The sequence below is a fragment of the Nycticebus coucang genome, chromosome 9 (genome assembly GCF_027406575.1).
Source record: "Nycticebus coucang isolate mNycCou1 chromosome 9, mNycCou1.pri, whole genome shotgun sequence".
NCBI lineage: Eukaryota > Metazoa > Chordata > Mammalia > Primates > Lorisidae > Nycticebus > Nycticebus coucang.
In genome coordinates this window covers 46132827-46152688 of record NC_069788.1, presented here as the reverse complement: position 1 = coordinate 46152688, position 19862 = coordinate 46132827, and the positions used below count along the sequence as shown (strand labels likewise).

Sequence of the window (19862 nt, the reverse complement as noted above, 5' to 3'; positions counted from 1 at the left end):
CTGCTCTTTCCCACTGAACAAGACTCACCACTCACCACTTCCAGTCCTTTCTCCATCATGGGGCAGAGTTCAGGGAGAGGAAATTGAGGGACCTAGAGAAAATACAGGGAAGAATTTTTTTTTTTTTTTTGATAACTGGGAGGAGACTGAAGGGTACTGAGAGAGATGACAGAGGTCAGTGGATCTTGGCATGCGTAGGGTGAAGACTGGGAGGGTGCTTGAGATCAGGGCTTTTGCCAGGGACTAGTTGGCATCAGGAAGGAATAATATTGAGGAAGGAGATGCCTGGAGAGAAGGGGGACTGGGAGTCTGGGGAGTTATCTAAAGGAGTAAGAGCAGGGTAGGGGCAGGGACTAACTAGTCAGAGTAAAGGAGATGAAATGGACTTTTATGAAGGTGATGACCATGTAAAGAGATTTGAGAGCCAGGGAAGTGTGGGTTCAGATTTGAGAGGTCTTAAGGTCAGCAATGAGGAGTCCATTGGATGTAAATATGAAGGATGGATGCCCCATGAGAATGATTCAAGGAATGGGGGTGATTTGGTAGATGAATGGTAGGGTACCCTGGGAGACCAGAAGTGGTGAGAGATGTGCCCTGAAAGCTACTGGAGGAGTGGATGGAATTGTGAAAATGAGGCAGGGCTTGCTTGAATTGGAGTTAGGGCTAACCAAGGTGTTGAGGGACTTGGAGTGTAGGTGAGATTGTGGAAAGTTAGAGAGCTACAGAGCTTCAAGGCCACAGAGTAAAGCAGAGTTGTGCTTTACTCCCTCCCAGGGCAGGACCTGGTGACTTTGAAGGGAGAAGTGGTGGGAGTCAAAGTTTTAGGCATTGACTAGTGGTTATCAGCCTTAATCAAGGGGTTGGGGGCTGTAGCATAAATTGGGGAAACCTGGAACCAAGAGGAGTGGGAACTATTATAAGGATGGAGTTGGAAAACAATGGCTGGAGTAATGAAAGACTGACAAAGATGGGAACAGATTGAAGGGACCAGTAGCTAGCAAGCTGAGGGGCAACAGGATTGGCCAGGGTCTGGAGTAGCAATGGGGGAGGAGTGTGTAGGGTCACAGGGAGTTGGAATTGGATGGGTTGTGGAACTGGGGCTGGGGGCTAGCAGGGTGGGGTGGGGTTGTCTGGTGCCTGTAGTTCCTGATAGGGTAGAGAAGATTGGAGGGTTGGAAAGGTATGTAGGTTGGGACTGAGGTGGCCGGGGAGCTGGTGGGGGAGAGGGGATCTGGGGGTGCGGCTTAGGGAAAGGTATGGCTAAAGTGAGGAAGGGAACGAAGAGATGTTGGGTGGGGAGTGATGGAAGGAGAAGAAAGGGGGGTGGTGACCAGGCCCTTCTTGGGGGAGGGGAGGTTGGGTCCCAGTCTGGCCGCAAGCCGGGCCGTGGGAGGGAGACAAGCTGTGGATCCTGATTATAAATGCAGCTTCTGCTACCCCCGTGACAGGATCGGAGGGAGAAAAGGGGGTAAGGGAGGTGGGAGGTTGGGAGGAAAGCAGGGAGAATGGAGGAACTGAAGGTCAAGGGAAAAGTGGATGCAGGAAGTAGCTAACTCCTGAGAAGTAGCTGAATAGCTGAGTAGGGTTTGGGAGAATTCTCGGCAGGTTTCAGGAGAAATGGAGGGAGAAAAGAAGTGGGTGGGACGGGAAGGAATGAGAGAGAAATATGTGAAGGGGATGGGAGAGAGTCATTCAGAGACACTTCAGAGTGGAGGAGAAGGGCCTGAAGGTGGGCCAGGAGGAAAAGGAGGCCCACTCTTCCTCGGAGGGGGATGGGAGGAGAAGGGGCGGGCCGGGCTGGTGAGGTCTGACCGTCCCACTCCCACCCCCTCCCGCATCCCCTAGATACACCCCCTTCTGATCCGGGACCGGAGGAGCGAGTCCAGTCGCAACAAACTGCTGAGACGCACAGTCTCCGTGCCGGTGGAGGGGCGGCCCCACGGCGAGCATGGTACGGCGGCCGAGCAGGCTCTCGTGCCCCGAAGAGGCGCGGGGAGAGGGCTGAAGGGGGGCCGGTTGGCAGGGGCGGGGGCGTCGGGGAACCGAGAGATCTGGCGAGGGGCGGACGGAGGCAAAGACAGCGCCCTCCTCTGGGATGTGGAGCTGGCCAGGGGCTGTGGGAGAGAGGCCCCAGCGGGTCCTTGCTCTGCTTCGCTCCCTTTTTCCTCTCCAGCAGCGAAGTTTGACTGTTGTCCTGATGCTTGTAAAAATAGTCTCTTTAGATCCTTAGCTTCCAGTCCGAGTGTGTCTGTCCCAGCCCCACCTAGCTCTTGGTCGGGGATCTTGGAGAGAATGACCTAGTTCCTGCCCCCGCCCCTCCCAGTTCTTCTTTCGGACCTTTAGGCCTGTGGTCTCCCACTTTTCTTGCCCCCTTTTCTCCATTGCTTCTATTTTCTGCAGTTGAATCGCTCCCTTTCTCTGTCTTCCTTTATTTCTCTTATTTTCTGTACTTTTCTTAATTACCCTGTCTCCCCATCTCGTTCCTGGTGGAACTCCGTCAGCCCCCCCCCCCCCATTTCATCTCCTCTGTCTGTCTGTAGAGCTATCTGCTCGGTCTGTCTCTCCAACTCTCTCCCTCTCTCCATCTGTCTCTTCCCCTCCCTCCCCCTTTCTGCCCCCCCACCCCCCTCTTTAGTCATTTAAAAAAAGATTTTTGTCTTCCTGAGAAGTTCGCTTAAAAGGTTTCCATGGGAACAGTAAGGGGAGATGAAGGCAGAGAACAGAGATCTGCAGCCAAGGTGCAGAGAGACGCCCTCAGCCCCCGGAAACCCCCTTGTCACTGGCCCCTTCTCTGCATTTCCCTTCCGGGGATCCACGTCCCCCATTCCTCCAACCCCCAGATGACCCCTTTCTCCTACCAGCTCTCCCTCCCCTCAGGGATCTAGGCTACCAGTTTCTTTCAGAGAGCCTGAGGGATGGGCCTGTCCGCATCCCTTGGCTCCCTCCAGCCGTCTTTTGATAGGTTCAGGCTTCATTGCCCTTGGGGGCCAGGGCAATGGGTGAGCGAGTGGTCGGGGGATGTGTGTCATTGTCTTGGGAACCTCTGACCATAGGGGTGTGTGGGTAGCACATCTCTGTGAGGCGAAGCCAGGTGGTGGAGTGTGTATAGAGAATGTGCGTGATATCTGTCCTATCTGTGTATGTGTGTTATGTCCGTGTCTGGGAAGGTGTATATGTTCACGTGTGTACACCTCTGAGCTCAGGTCAAAATGGTCACACGCTCACGGTGCATATCATACGTCCTGGCTGATCTGCCTACATAATTCCTCATCTTTCTCTTTACCCTGAGTCCTCAGGAGCTGGGGGTCTCTGGCATGGGTCTCCTGTGTGTTTTGGGTTGCGGGCACCATGTCTGTTTGGGGTTGGGGTCATATGTGGAGGTACTGTATTGGAGTTCAGTAGGGCTTAAAGGGTTTCCAGGGGTATACTATAGTTGAGGGGAAGGTTTAGTGAGAGTTGATGGCTGGAGAACATTTAGGGTCTTCAAGGGGGCATGGAACGTGTAAAGGGTATAGAGGATGTGCATGGAACATAAAGGTTGCTGGGGCCTGGTAGGCTTGGGTATGCAAAGGTGTTTGCTGAGGGTGTGGACTCTTGCATCCTTGGAGAGGTCGCCGGACCTTTCAGGGCAATGGGAATCCAGGGCTCCTCCTCTGCTGGGTGGAGCCGCGAACCCTTGTTCCTTCCCGTAGTTTGGTGTGTGTGTGGGGGGTCCTGCTCAGAAAGGGATGGTTGGTTTTGGGGGTCCCGTTCTCCCCCTCCCCCGTCTCTGTCGCGCTGTCTCCGGGCGACGGGGCTCGTGACAGAGGCGGCCACGGCAGCAGCGGTCGCCTAGCAACGGCGGCGGGGTCCGGGCAACGGCGGCAGCGGCGGCGGAGGGAGCCGTTCCCGCGGCCGTCACCGCGCGGCCGGCCGTCCCGGGCCCCGCCACCGCCCCCGCCGCGCCGGGCGGCGCGAGTTGGGCCGCGCCGCCCCCTCTCCCTCTGCACCCCGCCCTTCCCCCGCGTAGGGGCGGGGCCCCTCCCCCACTGGGGACACCCCCGACCCCCCCTCGGGGGGGCGGTGCGAGGTAAGGGCGGGGCCGGGCGGACGAGGAGCGCGCGGGGGGGGGATGGGCGACGCGCACGCGTGGGGCGGGGGCGCGCGTGTGCGTGGGCGCGGGGAGGGGGGGCGGGGAAGCCGCGGTGGCGGCGGCGGCGGCGGCGGCAGCTGCTCCCTCCGCATGTTCTCGCTGCATCTTCCGAGTGGGGGGAGTTATGGTAACCGGATGGGGGGGCAGCGGAGGTCGGAGGGGTCGGGACCGGTCTCGTGGGGCAGGGTCTCGAGGGCACGGGAGCGGTCGGTTGTTGTCCCTAGTCCAGTGGAGGGGACAGCTTGTGTGTCCGCGTTTGTGTTCATGCTTGTGGTCGTGTTCCCTGTGTCAATGCCATGTGCACCGGGGGCCCAGATCCTTGTGCACACGTGTGCAGTGGCCTTGTGCAAGCCTGTCCTGTCTGTGCTACCTCTTCCTGTTTCCCGCTTGTGGGGCTGTTTGGTTTGTGGGCTGTCCATGGCCATACTGGTCGGTGTCACCTCTGACCCTGAGCGTGCATGTCTCCCTAGCTGGAGCTCACCTCCTGTCAGTTTCCTGTGTGAGGGAATGCATGGCCACATGAGTAGGATTTTCTGTGTCCCTGGTGGCAGGTGTGTGTCTTTGCATGTGTGTTCCAGCATTGGCCTGAGTATCTGTGTCAATCCCAGCATGAGTGCCCAGGGTGTGTCTGGATGTGGGTGGTGTGCTAGTGGGGGGGCGGGGGGCAGAGTGTGTGTGTAAGTGTGTTCCTTGGAGTCCTAATGTGTGTGAAATACCTCTGGGGTAGGCAGATGTGAGCTCCAGCTTGGTCAGGGAGTGGGGACAGAAAAGCTGGAAAAGGAAGAAGTAGGGTAAGGAAAAAAAGTAGGAAGAAAAGGGGAGAGGAGGAATGAGAAAGGGTTGAAGAGGAAAAAAGAGAGAAGCAAGGAGAAAGAATAGCTGGAGCAGGGGAATGTGGGAGAGAGCAGAGCTAGACTTAGAGAATAGGAGATAAGAGCTTAATATGGAATTGGATGGAGACAGTGGGAGAAAGGGCCTGAGAGCTGCGGAGGCAGGGAGGAGGTGAAAGGCCTTTTAGTAAAATGATCTCTGACAAAAGAAAGGGAGGAAAATGCGAGAGGACACTGGATTTATGTAGGCCCTGTCGGTTTAGGCTTGGTTGGATCAGGGGAGGCCACTGAAGCGTAGAGGCTGGCTCACAGTTAGGCCTGTCATGGCAGGGACTGTCATTTAGAGGTTCGTGTCCCCAGCACAGAGCTCTTGCTGTCTCCCATTTCTCTGCTTTCTGTGCAACCCTGTTCCTCATCCTTCTTTGGCAACCTTCCTTCCCTGGCTTCCCTTTGAGCTGCCAGTTGGGTATGGAGTGGGAGAAAGGCCAAAGAGAAGGTTAGGGATTTGGGGGATTGGAGGGCTGGGGGAGATTCTGTGGGTGATCCCAAGATTAGAGGAATTGGAGGGGCAGGAGTCCAAGCCCTTGCTCTGCGTGTGTGTGAGTGCAATTGTGTGTGTACACAGGGTGTGTACATGTGTGGGTGTGTGCACAATGCCTGTGTTACGGGTTTGTGTAGGTGGCTGTTAAGTGTGTGCATGCGTGTATACATCGTGCAAGGATGGGACATGGAGACTCAGGATCACAATATATGCTTTTCAGGTTTGCTCTGTATCTGTACATGTCACCGCATGCAGTTCTAATAACAGGATGTCCTATCTTTTCTGTAACTCTACCCTCCTTTCCTCTGTGTTCCTGCTGTTCTTTTCTGTGAGAGTCTTTGTAAGCATACGTGTATGTGGCCTCTGTGTACCGTGAGTTATGTGTGAGTTAGTGGATCTTAGTTTTTGGTAATATGTATAAGGTTACATTAACTTCAAAGAACCAAGCAGATCAATTAGCAAATTCATTCTCCTTCTGTTAATGCTTTAGTTCCAAAGCAAAATTTTCGTGGATTTAAAGTTAGACTTTATGCCTTTAATAGAGAAGATTGCATGTGGCAAAAATGGCTGAGCTAGGTTCCCTGAAATAAGAGGCAGCCATACCTAAGAAATGCAGAGAATTGTCACTAGGGAAGAGCTATTTTGAACCCTAGGATACATTGCTTAGTGTGTAAAAGGATAATTAACACATTTGCTCCTCATTTTTCTTTACGCTGGTAGCGATCATGTTGCCTGTGTTGGAGTCTGGGGGGTGGTGGGGGAGGGGGAGGTTGTCCCAAGACAAAGTAGATGTGGTTGTACATTTTGTGTGAATGAAAGCTGTTGTGCTTCTGGGTTATGGGGATATCTTTGTGTGGTTGGGATAATGGTGTATTCAAGCATGTATTTCAGGAATTAAACTGTCATTCCCATGTGGGGGACATGTGTGTCTTAAGGTTAAATGTCCATTTCTCCAGTGTGCTGCCCCCACGATTGCCCAAGGGACTTGGGCCACAAAGTCCACATCAGCAGCTCTCATGTGGGTGTCTGGGTTCAAATATGTACTCTCTGTTTCGGTGCTCACATACGTCAAAGCATGTATCCCCTGGGGGTTGTGGGTCTCAGGGTCTCAGAATGTGGATCCATGCTACCATGGTGCTCACAGTTGTCTATATGTCTCTTAAGCACATAAATCCCTATTTATTTTTTGTATCATGGTTCTCATATACACGTACCACCACAGACAGCTCAGTGTTACGTTTCTGTGCTCTACATGTGTTCCTGAGGGACCAATAGGGTTGTTGTGTCATAGGATCCACATTTCTGTGTGCAAAACTTCTAACACCTGGGTTTTATAGGTAACGGGAAGCTGGGGACTGATTCTAGGGCAATTTTACAGGCAACTTGCAATTCTGGAAACAGACAGTGAAGATATAATTGTGGCCCTCCCTTGTTCTGTTCTGGAACCTAGAGGGTTAACAGGCAGCTCTTCCGGTCCCGCCCCCCCCCCCCCAGCCTGTAGCTTCTTGTTGCCGTGGAGATGGTGGCCCCGCCCCTGATGCAGCACCTGCCCCCCCATTGGCTGCAGTGGTGGCTGTGGGGCTGAGGAGGGAGCCCAGGCCTGGGCAGCCATTCTGGAGCTGGAGCCGGAGCTTAGCATCCCCCCCACACTTTTCATTCTCCTCCAGCCCCTCAGCCCCTCTAAATTCCCTGGCAGCAGAGCCTCAGCTTCCCTTTTCAGAGCTGCCATCCCTCTAGGCTCTTGGCAGGCTGAGCTTCATCCGCATTCACCTCCCCTCCTCCTCCTCTTCTCCCTACCCTTACTTGGGAGAATCCCCACTGCCCATCCTCCCCACACTCCTGCATTTTCTTTCCCCTCTTAGCCCCTTCCCCTCCAAGCCCCTGTCACTGCTCCTCCTCTCTCACTCCCACCTGCCCTTTCTTTAGATTTTCCTGTCCCTAGGCTTTTCCCATTGCCACTCCTCACAGGTCTCTTCCAAGACCTCCCCCTCCAGTCCAGGGAGGGGGTCATGGGAGACAGTCCTGACCCTCCTGACAGTCAGGGGTTCCAGGAGGTGGGGAGCAGGTGGAAGATGTCCCCAGCTTGAGGAAGAGGGAAGCCTGCCTATGGGCAATGACCTTTAACCCATCCTTCCCCCACAGCTAGTCCCTTCTGGTGGGGTGGGCATCAGGGACCTAGCCTCCCGAGATCCTTGGTGTCTTCATTACTGGGGTTTTACTGACCCTCTCAGCCATGCCCCCCTGCTGACTGCCAGCCTCAGTCATGGGCCTAAGGCCTCCCACCCCGTCCCCCTCAGGGGGCTCCTGCTCGGGTTCCTTGCCCCCTCCTTCCCGGTGCCAGCCTCTCCGTCGCCGCTGCTCTTCTTGCTGCTTTCCGGGGGGTAGGTGAGGCCAGAGCTGAGGGGCAGAGGGGGTGGGGGAATGCCTGGGGTGAGGGATGGAAAAGTAGTAATAGCATCCCTCTTGGCCCCCTCCCAACTTCCCTTCTGGCCCTTTCCTCTCCTCCAGAATACCACTTGGGTCGCTCGAGGAGGAAGAGTGTCCCAGGGGGGAAGCAGTACAGCATGGAGGCCGCCCCCGCTGCGCCCTTCCGGCCCTCGGTGAGTGAGTGAAAGTATCTGCCAGACGTGGCTCAGCTGGGCCCCCTCCCCTCTAGCCCTAGCTGGAGTCCTAGGATTCTGAGAAAGGGGCTAGGAGAGAGACAGAGAGTTTGAGTGTGTTTTCTCCCTACCTCTTTGGTTTCCTCCTTGGCTCTGCCCCCCTGCTTCTCAGACCAGCCCTCCCACCTTCTCCAAGCTGCGGGGTGCGTGTGTGTGTGAGTGTGCATGTGTGTATGTATGTGTACTTACACCGCAAGGAAGACAAACTGGTATCAGGGCTCCTATCTCCCTTTCCTCACCTCCAGAGACTTCCTTTTTCTCCCATCCCACTTTCATCCAGGGACTCTCTACCAGATGAGGGATGGGTAGGTAGAACTGACCCTGCCCCAACCCACTGCATACCCATTTCCCACCCCCCCAGCAAGGCTTCCTGAGCCGAAGGCTAAAAAGCTCTATCAAACGCACGAAGTCACAACCCAAACTTGACCGGACCAGCAGCTTTCGCCAGATCCTGCCTCGCTTCCGAAGTGCTGATCATGACCGGTACAGGGGCTGGGGCATGTGGGATTAGATCTATGTAATATAGGGTCTCTTGAATAAGGTAGGGAGGAAGGGGGGTTACCTGTGTCCAGAGGTTGAAGGACTAAAGTTGGTTGAGGGATGTCATGGGGCAGGGGACAGAACAGAGAAGAGCTAGGTTAGGGCTTTGTAAGCTGATGGAAAGGGATAGGGTGCTGGGAGAGGACCAGCAGAAAGACAGGAAAGGTAATGAAGGTGAAGCAAAGGAGGGACTTCTTAGGCTGGCAGAAGATGGGCCTCAGTCTAGGATCAAAGGAGCTATACAGAAGTACAGAGGAGGAGTGACCCTGAGGAACACTTAAGGAATCCAGAGAACGGGTGGTAGGTTGGTGGGAGAGGGAACAGTAGGATCTAGGTAGAGGGGTGTGAGGAAAGGGCAGGAAATATGGGGTGGCCAGTGGGTTGGACTGGGGCTAGGGTAGCTGGTTTTAATATTTTAGCCCAGGGAAAGGACAACAGAGAGCATGGCAAAGAAAGGGGAAGCTGGGACTGGTATGCAGAGTGACAGAATGGGGAATAATTCATGGACTGAGGCATAAGGAAGAGGCCCTCAGAGAAGTCCATGGGGCACTGTCCTGAAGCTGGGCCAGAGGAGACCTGCTTTGTGTCTCCAATCTGCTTCCTAGAGTCCCTTTCTGGGTTTCCCCCTTCCCCAATCACTCCCCAGGGAGAACTCTGCCCTCCCTTTCCACCATGTCTGGCCACCCTCAGGATTGGGCAGGTAGGGAGGTTGGAATAGGTGAGTCACACCTTTCCCTGCCCCCTCTCATGTTGTCAGAACTGGATTTGGGGCCTGTAGGGGGTGAGGGCATGGTATTCCTGGCCACGGGGGTGGGGGGCCGGGGGAGCGTCGTCGTTGCGCTGACGGCAGCCAGAGCCTGCCATGATGACGGGGCTGCTATAAATAACTTCTTGGAGGCTCCCACACCCGAGCTCCCCTCCCGCTTTCCTACTGCTCTCTACTCTTTCCCCTGCCCATCTCCATCCTGCTTACTATCTAGCCCCTATCATTCTGGTCCCAGCCCTCTTTATCTTCTGCCCTCCTGGGATTTTCTGCCTTTTGTCTCCTCTCAGTCCCCTAGTCTTTTCCCACTCTCTGTCTTGCATATACCTTTGCTCTCCCTTTCTCTTCTTCCCCAATCCCCATTGTCTGTTTCTTACCTTCATTCTGTTCTTTTCTGTCCCCAGCTTTCTGTTTCTTAGGATTTGCCCTCACTTGCTCCCCTCGTTCTGCTAAAACTTACTCTCTTATGCTTTGTTCATTAATTCTTTATATTATTAAATGCTTATTAGGCATTAACTGTGTGCCAGGCCCAGGCCAAACAAATAACTTCTCTGCACCTCCAGTTCTTTACTTCCATAGATTCCCTTATGTTGAGACTGTGGTTTCCAGGTCATCTGGAGGTCCTACCTAGAAGTGTCCCATACCTACCTTGTCTGTCTATTTTTTTTCTTCTTTTCTGCCATGGTCCATTTTTTTTTTTTTTTCTTTTGTAGAGACAGAGTTTCACTTTTATCACCCTCAGTAGAGTGCCGTGGCGTCACACTGCTCACAGCAACCTCCAATTCCTGGGCTTAGGCGATTCTCTTGCCTCAGCCTCCCGAGTAGCTGGGACTACAGGTGCCTGCCACAACACCCGGCTATTTTTTTGTTGTAGTTGGGCCGGGGCTGGGTTTGAACCCTCCACCCTCAGTATATGGGGCCAGTGCCCTGCCCACTGAGCCACAGGCGCCGCCCCATGATCCATTTCTGGATTGAGATACTCTAAATGTCCCCAGTCCTCATAGTCCCTTAGGTTTGAACTGGGAGTGAGGAAGTTTCTTAAAGAGCTCTGGTTTTTCTCCCACTCTTCATGTCTTTCCCCAGGGATAGGCTGGGTTTCTTTTTATCTATGTCTGTAGGGAAAAGGGGTTCAGGTAGCCTTGTCTCCAAGTCTTCATTCCAGAGCCAGATGGATGATGCAGGATACCCTGTGTGCCCTGTGTAAGAAGAGTGGTGACCCTGATCCTGTCTCCTGAACCTTTTGCCTGGCAGGGCCCGGCTGATGCAAAGCTTTAAGGAGTCACACTCCCATGAGTCCTTGCTGAGTCCTAGCAGTGCAGCTGAGGCCTTGGAGCTCAACTTGGATGAAGATTCCATTATCAAGCCAGTGCACAGTTCCATCCTGGGCCAGGAATTCTGTTTTGAGGTATTGGGTCTAATGGGCTGGGGAGGGTCAAGGGGAAGAGGGATAAAGGGTGGGGGACAGAGAAGCATAGAGAAGGTTACACAGAAGGTGGGGATATCAAGGAAACAGAAACCTCTGGGGCTAGGAGAAAGGAGGATAGGTCAGAGAGGATAGGTCACTGCCCCTCTGGAGTCCCATCCCTCAACTCTACATCCCTCTCTAGGTAACAACGTCATCGGGAACAAAATGTTTTGCCTGTCGATCTGCAGCCGAAAGGGACAAATGGATCGAGAATCTACAGCGGGCAGTAAAACCCAACAAGGTATTGGGGAGCAAATGGACATAGCATGTGCAGGGCAAAGGTAGCACTTCAAGGAAAGTAGGGGGCCTAGGGAGGAAAGTGAGTTACAAGAGGGGAGGCTCGGGGAAAGAGAGGATTGAGGTATGGGGTGCAGGCAGGGAGTGACCCTCATTATTCTGAGTCCTCCATTTCTTTTTTTGTTGGTTGGTTTTTGAGACAGAGTCTCACTCTGTCACCCAGGGTTGAGTGCTGTGGCATCATCATAACTCACAACAACCTCAAATTCTTGGGCTGAAGTGATCCTCGTGTCTCAAGTTTCCCAAGTGGCTGGGACTACAGATGCCCACCACAACACCTGGCTTATTTTTCTATTTTTTTTTTTAGTAGAGACAGGGTCTTGTTCTTGCCCAGGCTGGTCTAGAACTCCTGAGCTCAAGCAATCCACCCATCACAGCCTTCCGGAGTTTTAGGATTACAAGCATGGGCCACCAGCCTGAGTCCTCCATTTCTTTTTTTCTCTTTCCATACTGTTACTCTATGGTATGATCTATTTCTCTACTGTAGAATCATAAATTTATAGACTTGACAGGGCTCCAGAAGTCCACTGGTCCAGCTTCCCTGCTGGTGGGAATGCCTCCTAATACCCTGCTTGCAGCATTTCTGTAGGACTCATAAAAGTCATTTGGCCATGTCTCTGTACCTTGGTTTCCTTTCTAAAAGAGAGAAAATTGGTTAAGAATGGGTTGGACTAAATGATCTAAGGTCCCTTTGGCATAGAAATTCTATGAGTCTGTGTTGTTCCCAAGACTTTCACTTCCCAGGAAATATGTTCCTAGTTTTGTCAGTTATTTTCTGTATTCTAGTTTCTAGCAAACATCCTAGGAAACAGTCCTAGTCACTCTCCTCTGTGGGAACTCTTGTGTCTCAACATCCTTCTTAAATAACTCCAGCCAAGTTACTAGACATGATCTGACCCATGCAGAGTCCAAACGCCATGCCCTCCTTTTCAGCATGTTGCCATGTCATAAGCCATGAGCTTATGGTCAGTTGTATCTCCCCAGACCCTTCTTAACCTGATGGTCAAGCCTCACCCATCCTGTATTTACACACTATTTTTTTTTTTTCAATTTCTGATTGTCTCTGCAGGAATTTTCAGTTCTCCTCTTTAAATTCCACACTAATATTATTGTTTGTTATTCTAGTTGTTAAAATCTTTACCAATACTGATTCCATTGTCTAGCATACAAGCTACCCCTATTAGTTTCCTAGGACTCCTGTAACAAATTACCACAAGCTGGGTCACTTAAAACAACAGAACTTGGGTGCACCTGTGGCTCAAAGGAGTAGGGTGCCGGCCCATATACCAGAGGTGGCAGGTTCAAACCTGGCCCCAGCCAAAAACTGCAAAATAAAAATAATAATAATAATGATAATAATAATAAATAAAACAACTTTATTCTCTCACAGTTCCTGAGGCTACAAATCCAAAATCAAGGTGTCAGCAGGGCTGTGCTCCTTTCCATGCTCTCAGGAAGAATCCTTCTCGCCTATTCATAGTTTCTGGAGTTGCCAGAAATCCTTGGCATTTGCTTACAGCTGCATCTGTTTAGTTTCTGCCTCCATCTTCCCATGGCTGGCTTCTTTCTGCATATCTCTGTGTCTCCGTGTCTCCAAATCTCCCTCTTCATGTAAAGACACTAATCACTAGATTAAGGCTCCACCCTAATCCAGAACAACCTCATCTTAATTTGATTACATCTGCAAGGATCCAATTTTCAAATAAGGTTACATTCACAGATTCGGGGTAGACATAAATTTTGGGAGGGATACTCCCAAACTGTTCAATCCAGTACCCCTCCATCTTATGATTGCTGTCTCTGTCCCACTTTCTCACTGTCTCTCCTCTTTTTGTGTCTATGTCCCTTTCCCTTTATCCATTGTGCGCACCCCACCATGCCAGGACAACAGCCGCCGAGTAGACAATGTGCTGAAGCTGTGGATCATAGAGGCCCGGGAGCTGCCCCCCAAGAAGCGGTACTACTGCGAGCTCTGCCTAGATGACATGCTGTATGCACGCACCACCTCCAAGCCCCGCTCTGCCTCAGGGGACACCGTCTTCTGGGGCGAGCACTTCGAGTTTAACAACCTGCCGGCTGTGCGTGCCCTGCGGCTGCATCTGTACCGTGACTCAGACAAAAAGCGAAAGAAGGACAAAGCGGGCTATGTTGGCCTGGTGACTGTACCAGTGGCCACCCTGGCTGGGCGCCACTTCACAGAGCAGTGGTACCCTGTAACCCTGCCAACAGGCAGTGGGGGTTCTGGGGGAATGGGCTCAGGAGGAGGAGGGGGTTCAGGGGGTGGCTCAGGGGGCAAGGGCAAAGGAGGTTGCCCAGCTGTACGGCTGAAAGCACGTTACCAAACAATGAGTATCCTGCCCATGGAGTTATATAAAGAGTTTGCAGAGTATGTCACCAACCATTATCGGATGCTGTGTGCGGTGTTAGAGCCCGCTCTGAATGTCAAGGGCAAGGAGGAGGTTGCCAGTGCACTGGTTCACATTCTGCAGAGTACAGGCAAGGCCAAGGTGAGTGTTGTGCCCTCAGGGAAAGGTGATTTGGAAATGGGCATTTGGTTGGGGATTAGTGAGGATAGGGCAAATGCATGAGATTGGGTTGTGTGAAGCCTGACCTTTGGATTTTCCTGGACCCCAGGACTTTCTTTCAGACATGGCCATGTCTGAGGTAGACCGGTTCATGGAACGGGAGCACCTCATATTCCGCGAGAACACGCTCGCCACTAAAGCCATAGAAGAGTATATGAGACTGATTGGTCAGAAATACCTCAAGGATGCCATTGGTATGGCTGATCCTCAGACCCTCTTATTCTCAAACCTACCAGATGTCTAGCCCAACCCTAAACCTGGCTACTCCAGACCCCAAGTGCACCTTTCCTCAGCTTTATGTTTCCTAGTCCAATCTAATCACCCAATACAGTTCCTCAAACCCAGGCAGCCCCTTCTTCCTGCCCTTGAAAGTGTGACCATTCCCTGTTGTGTCCCCACCCCCCAGGGGAATTCATCCGTGCTCTGTATGAGTCTGAGGAGAACTGTGAGGTAGACCCCATCAAGTGCACGGCATCCAGTCTGGCTGAGCACCAGGCCAACCTGCGAATGTGCTGTGAGTTGGCCCTGTGCAAGGTGGTCAACTCCCATTGGTGAGACTGGGAACTGGGGAGCCAGGGTTGGGGGAGTTATGTGTTCACCTGTTCATCCATCTGTCCATCCTCAAAGAGGACTGAGTATCAATTTGGGCAAAGCATTGTTCTGGGTGCTGTATAGCAAAGGTGAACGAGGCCTGGTCCCTACCCTCAGAGGGCTTCCACCAAAATGAGTAGGGACAAGTTAGATAAGTAAAAAGCCACAGAACATTCGAGTGTGTGTTAAGTGCTAAATGAAGGTCTCTTCCCCACCCCCAGCCCCCAATGCAACATGAAATCAGAGAAGGTAGAGCTTTGATTGAGATAAGCAGGGAAGCAGTGACCACTGGGCTAGGATTTGAAGACTGGGTTAGGTTATGACTTATGGACATTGCAGGCAAGAAATACTTTGCAGAAGAAGGCTGTGAGAAGGCCCAGGAGCTTTCAGGGAACAGCAACTACAACAGGTTTAATAGAGAACTTGGCTCATAATGGAGAGAGGTGAGAATGACATCTTGGCAGGGGGATCAGAGTTAGACTCTGAAAGACCTTAGGTCAGCGGTTCTCCTGTCACGACCCACAGGAACTGTATTAAAGGCTTATGGCATGGCGGCACCTGTGGCTCAAAGGAGTAGGGCGCTGGCCCCATATGCCGGAAGTGCCCTGGTCAAAAACTGCAAAAAAAAAAAAAAAAGGCTTACTGTATTAGGAAGGTTGAGAACCACTGCCTTAGGTGAAGGAGTTTGAATTCCTTAGTAGGTCATGGGATGCCGTTAAAGGTGCCAAGAAGTATAATGAATCCCTAAGTAGGGTGGGGAGGGAAAATGAAGTGCAGGCCTGTTAGGGGCTATTGGCGATGGGTCAGACATGAAAAGCAGACTTTGAAACAGGATAGTGACTAGAAAAGTAGAAAGGGACTGCTGTAGGGACCCTCTGAGGAAAGGATTGGTAGGAATTGTCAAGTGATGGGAAAGGAGAGGGCATGTCTTTAGGGAGTCACTGATGACTCAAGAGGCCATGAGGTTGGTGGTTGGGAGACCTGTGGCCTCATTGACAGAATCAGGGAAGTCAGGAGGAGGAGCCAGTTGGAGGTGTGGGGGCGATGGTGAGCTCTATTTTACCCTGAGTTGAGTTTAAGGTGTCAGTGGGACATAGAAGTAGAACTGGGAGGTGGGGGAGTGAGTGCTGAGCCATTTCAGGGACTGGGGATCATGCCTGGAGCACCTCCATCACCATTTCCCTGGAATCCAGAAGAGTTGGGGGGTCCGAGCTCCCATACCTCAAGTGACCCTCCATCTCTCTCCCATCTCTGTCTCTCCCTGCGTCTGTTTTTCTTCTCCTCCTCTCCTTGTCTTTCTCACACACACACGCCCCCCCATCTCCCACATGTCTCTCTCCCCTCACCTTTTCTTCCCCCTCTGTTTCTCTCTCCCTACTCTGTCTGTTCCCTCTGCCATGGCCCTCTTCTTCCAGCAGCCTCCCATCTTCCTCCTGCAGTCCTTCCCTCCCTGTCTCTCTGTTTCCACACCCTCACCTCCTAACACCCCCCTCAGCATGTTCCCTGGAAGCTGAGGGTCTCTGGGGCTCAGTCCCGGTCTCTCTCTTTCTTTCTCTTTCTCTCTGTCTCCCCACCCCTTCCCCCCAGCGTGTTCCCGAGAGAGCTGAAGGAGGTGTTTGCATCTTGGAGGCTTCGCTGTGCAGAGCGGGGCCGGGAGGACATCGCTGACAGGCTTATCAGCGCCTCACTCTTTCTCCGCTTCCTCTGCCCGGCAATTATGTCACCCAGTCTCTTTGGGCTCATGCAAGAGTACCCAGATGAGCAGACCTCACGAACCCTCACCCTCATTGCCAAGGTCATCCAGAACCTGGCCAACTTTTCCAAGTGAGGGGAGCTTCAGGCAGGGTGTGGGATGGGGTCCCAGAGACCCTGAGGCAGGTTGGGTGTGAAGCCTCTGTATGTGTGTGACCTCTACCTTCTGGATCTCTTGCCAGGTTTACCTCAAAGGAGGACTTTCTCGGCTTCATGAATGAGTTTCTGGAACTGGAGTGGGGTTCCATGCAGCAATTCCTATATGAGATCTCCAACCTGGACACGCTAACCAACAGCAGTAGTTTTGAGGGTTACATCGACTTGGGCCGAGAGCTCTCCACGCTGCATGCCCTGCTCTGGGAGGTGCTGCCCCAGCTCAGCAAGGTCAGCAGATGTCTCCCTTGCCCTGTCCCCAGATAGTTTTAGAGGCTCCTGGGGCCTGAGAAACTACCCCCTGCACAGATATTTCTTCCTCTGAGGTGTCACCACCATAATCCCAACTCTGAGCCCCTCTACTTGCACCCTCTGAGGCCCTGTTAGAGCCAGGCACTTAGTCCCCAGGTAACAGCCTCCCCCTTCCAGGAAGCCCTCCTGAAGCTGGGTCCACTGCCCCGGCTCCTCAATGACATCAGCACAGCTCTGAGGAACCCCAACATCCAAAGGCAGCCAAGCCGCCAGAGCGAGCGGCCCCGGCCCCAGCCTGTGGTGCTGCGGGGGCCGTCGGCTGAGATGCAGGGCTACATGATGCGGGACCTCAACAGGTGAGTACCCTGAAACCTCCACCCCATGCTCCTGTACTGGATACTCCTCACTGGGCCCCATGTGCATCTCTCCAGGGCTTGAAAGAAAGGAAAAAATCAATAGGTTGTTAGGGAAAAATGGTAAGGAGACAGATAACAGTCAGCATTAGGTGGAGAGCCCTTTATAGCCAGAGGGAGCAAAAAGGCAGAGCCACAGGGAACAGCTGAGGTTCTTCCAGCTCTGTTGTCAGCCTAGAGGATCCCTGCTGCAGGTTCTAATTTACTTTGTCCCTCTGCCTGCCCACTTTATCCCCAGGCTAAGGTTCAGCCAGCACACTTTGGTTCAGCTATGTCGTATCAAAATACTCAAATATGCAGACTACTTGTTAAATAAGCCCTCGCTCCATAATCCCATAGACACCCCCCATGATCCAACACCTAGAAAAGGGGCAGCTGGGAGCCTAGCAGGCCTGCGGCCCTCCAGGGCCCTGGCATCCATATCATGGGGCAGTGCATGTGCATCTGCTGCCCCTCATTTTGATGACCACCTGGCTTGTTCTGCCTGTGTCTCCCTCCATGACACCATCCCCATCCCACCACTCCCACTTCTCCTTCCCGTCATCCACACCTCTCCTCTTTGTCTGTGCTCGCCCCTCTTTCCATCTCTCTCCAGCTCCATCGACCTTCAGTCCTTCATGGCTCGAGGCCTCAACAGGTGAGGGGCTCTCCCCTCCCCCTGCCCTCCTCTCCTCTCTGCTCCCTGTCCTACTCCCACTCCGCTGGCCTTCACCATCCTCGCCTCTCCTCAGTGCGCCTCATCTCTTCCATATCAGCCCAACCCTGCCTCTCATCCCTCTTCTTGCTACCCTCATTTCCCTTCTACTAAGCCTCACCCCCTTCCTGGAGGGTCCTTGTCCTTTCCCTCTTCCCATTTGTTCCCTCCCATCCTCTTTGCCTGCCCTATTCAGGGCTGCCACTGCCAGCTCTCAGCCCTTCCCTATGGGTCCCACTTTTCACCCCAAGGCCTGTGCCAGACCACAGCTGGCCCAGTTCCCAATAGCCCTGACCTTACCTTCTGCTATATGCCCCCTTTCCTTCTGACAGCTCTATGGACATGGCTCGTCTCCCTTCCCCAACCAAGGAAAAGCCTCCCCCACCACCACCTGGTGGGGGTAAAGACCTTTTTTATGTAAGCCGTCCACCTCTGGCCCGTTCCTCACCAGCATACTGCACGAGCAGCTCAGACATCACAGAGCCAGAGCAGAAGATGCTGAGTGTCAACAAGAGTGTGTCCATGCTGGATCTACAGGGTGACGGGCCTGGTGGCCGCCTCAACAGCAGTAGTGTTTCTAATCTGGCAGCTGTAGGGGACCTGCTGCACTCAAGCCAGGCATCATTGACAGCAGCTTTGGGGCTGCGGCCTGCGCCTGCTGGTCGCCTCTCCCAGGGGAGTGGGTCCTCCATCACAGCAGCTGGCATGCGTCTCAGCCAGATGGGTGTCACCACGGACAGTGTCCCTGCCCAGCAACTGCGCATCCCCCTCTCCTTCCAGAACCCTCTCTTCCACATGGCTGCTGATGGACCAGGGCCCCCAGGGGGCCATGGAGGGGGCGGTGGCCATGGTCCACCTTCATCCCACCACCACCACCACCATCATCACCACCACCGAGGTGGAGAGCCCCCTGGGGACACCTTTGCCCCATTCCATGGTTATAGTAAGAGTGAGGACCTCTCTTCAGGGGTCCCCAAGCCCCCTGCTGCTTCCATCCTCCACAGTCACAGCTACAGTGATGAGTTTGGACCCTCTGGCACTGACTTCACCCGTCGGCAGCTCTCACTCCAGGACAACCTGCAGCACATGCTATCCCCACCCCAAATTACCATTGGTCCCCAGAGGCCAGCCCCCTCAGGGCCTGGAGGTGGGAGTGGTGGGGGCAGCGGTGGTGGTGGCGGTGGGGGCCAGCCGCCTCCTTTGCAGAGAGGCAAGTCTCAGCAGTTGACAGTCAGCGCTGCCCAGAAACCCCGGCCATCCAGCGGGAATCTTTTACAGTCCCCGGAGCCGAGTTATGGCCCTGCCCGTCCTCGGCAACAGAGCCTCAGCAAGGAGGGCAGTATTGGGGGCAGCGGGGGCAGCGGTGGCGGAGGGGGTGGGGGGCTCAAGCCCTCCATCACCAAGCAGGTAGGTGAGGGTAGGAAGAAGGCAGGGTGGGTGATGAGCAGGGAGGGAAGGAAGAGATGGGAGTGAGAGGTTGGGACAAAGTCTGTGGTGTGAAGTTACAATCTCCTCGCCTCCTTTCAGCCATTAAATGTATACAGAGGGCCTGTTATGTGCCACATGCTATTTTAGACACTAAGAATATGGGAGTGAATGACAATAAAAAATCTCTGCCCTCATAGTGCTCTCATAGAGGGGAGGCATGATAAGTCACTTTTGGCATTCAGGGGTGATAAGGGCTAGAGTAGAACAGTAGGACTGAGCCTGTTTTCTCCTTTGGCTATGCTTTCCCTTTAAATGCACCTGCCTTTTCCCACCTTTTCTCTTGTCTGTTTGCCCCTACCTTGTCTTGTTGCAGCATTCTCAGACACCATCTACACTGAACCCCACGATGCCAGCCTCTGAGCGGACAGTGGCTTGGGTCTCCAATATGCCTCACCTGTCAGCTGACATCGAGAGCGCCCACATTGAGCGGGAAGAGTACAAGCTCAAGGAGTACTCAAAGTCCATGGATGAGAGCCGGCTGGATAGGGTACGCCAGGCCCTACCAACCCCAAGCCCCAGTTCTTCCTTTTACCCACAGGGGAGATCTCTAGTTACTTCAAGGGAAACATCCATGGCAAGGTAGTTTTGGTGAAAAGAAAAGACAAAGACCTGATCTCTCCTCTTTTGAGAAGCCTCAGTCTATCTAGGGAGATCAGATACACACAGTCATTAAAAGCCATTTGCTACTTTACTTTGTAGGTTATAT

General features: G+C 53.3%; 1 protein-coding gene across 12 annotated transcripts in view; it reads left to right on the top strand.

Moving 5' to 3' along the window:
• SYNGAP1 (synaptic Ras GTPase activating protein 1) overlaps positions 1-19862 on the top strand; it is a 32786-nt gene that overhangs the window by 4531 nt on the left and 8393 nt on the right. For 9 of the 12 annotated variants that reach the window (XR_008382308.1, XR_008382309.1, XR_008382310.1 and 6 more), the window contains exons 3-16: positions 1846-1951; positions 8012-8103; positions 8525-8646; positions 10718-10871; positions 11074-11172; positions 13112-13735; positions 13863-14007; positions 14220-14364; positions 15992-16228; positions 16339-16540; positions 16739-16917; positions 17570-17611; positions 18001-19075; positions 19470-19643. Coding sequence is in view for 9 of the 12 variants with exons in the window: in XM_053601145.1 (XP_053457120.1) it covers positions 1846-1951; positions 8012-8103; positions 8525-8646; positions 10718-10871; positions 11074-11172; positions 13112-13735; positions 13863-14007; positions 14220-14364; positions 15992-16228; positions 16339-16540; positions 16739-16917; positions 17570-17611; positions 18001-19075; positions 19470-19643 (3396 nt within the window). In the remaining 3 variants the exon portion in view is untranslated. Of the gene's footprint in view, positions 1-1845; positions 1952-7105; positions 7885-8011; positions 8104-8524; positions 8647-10717; positions 10872-11073; positions 11173-13111; positions 13736-13862; positions 14008-14219; positions 14365-15991; positions 16229-16338; positions 16541-16738; positions 16918-17569; positions 17612-18000; positions 19076-19469; positions 19644-19862 lie in introns of those variants that run through there. The other 3 variants (XM_053601148.1, XM_053601147.1, XM_053601152.1) reach the window with 2 other exon arrangements.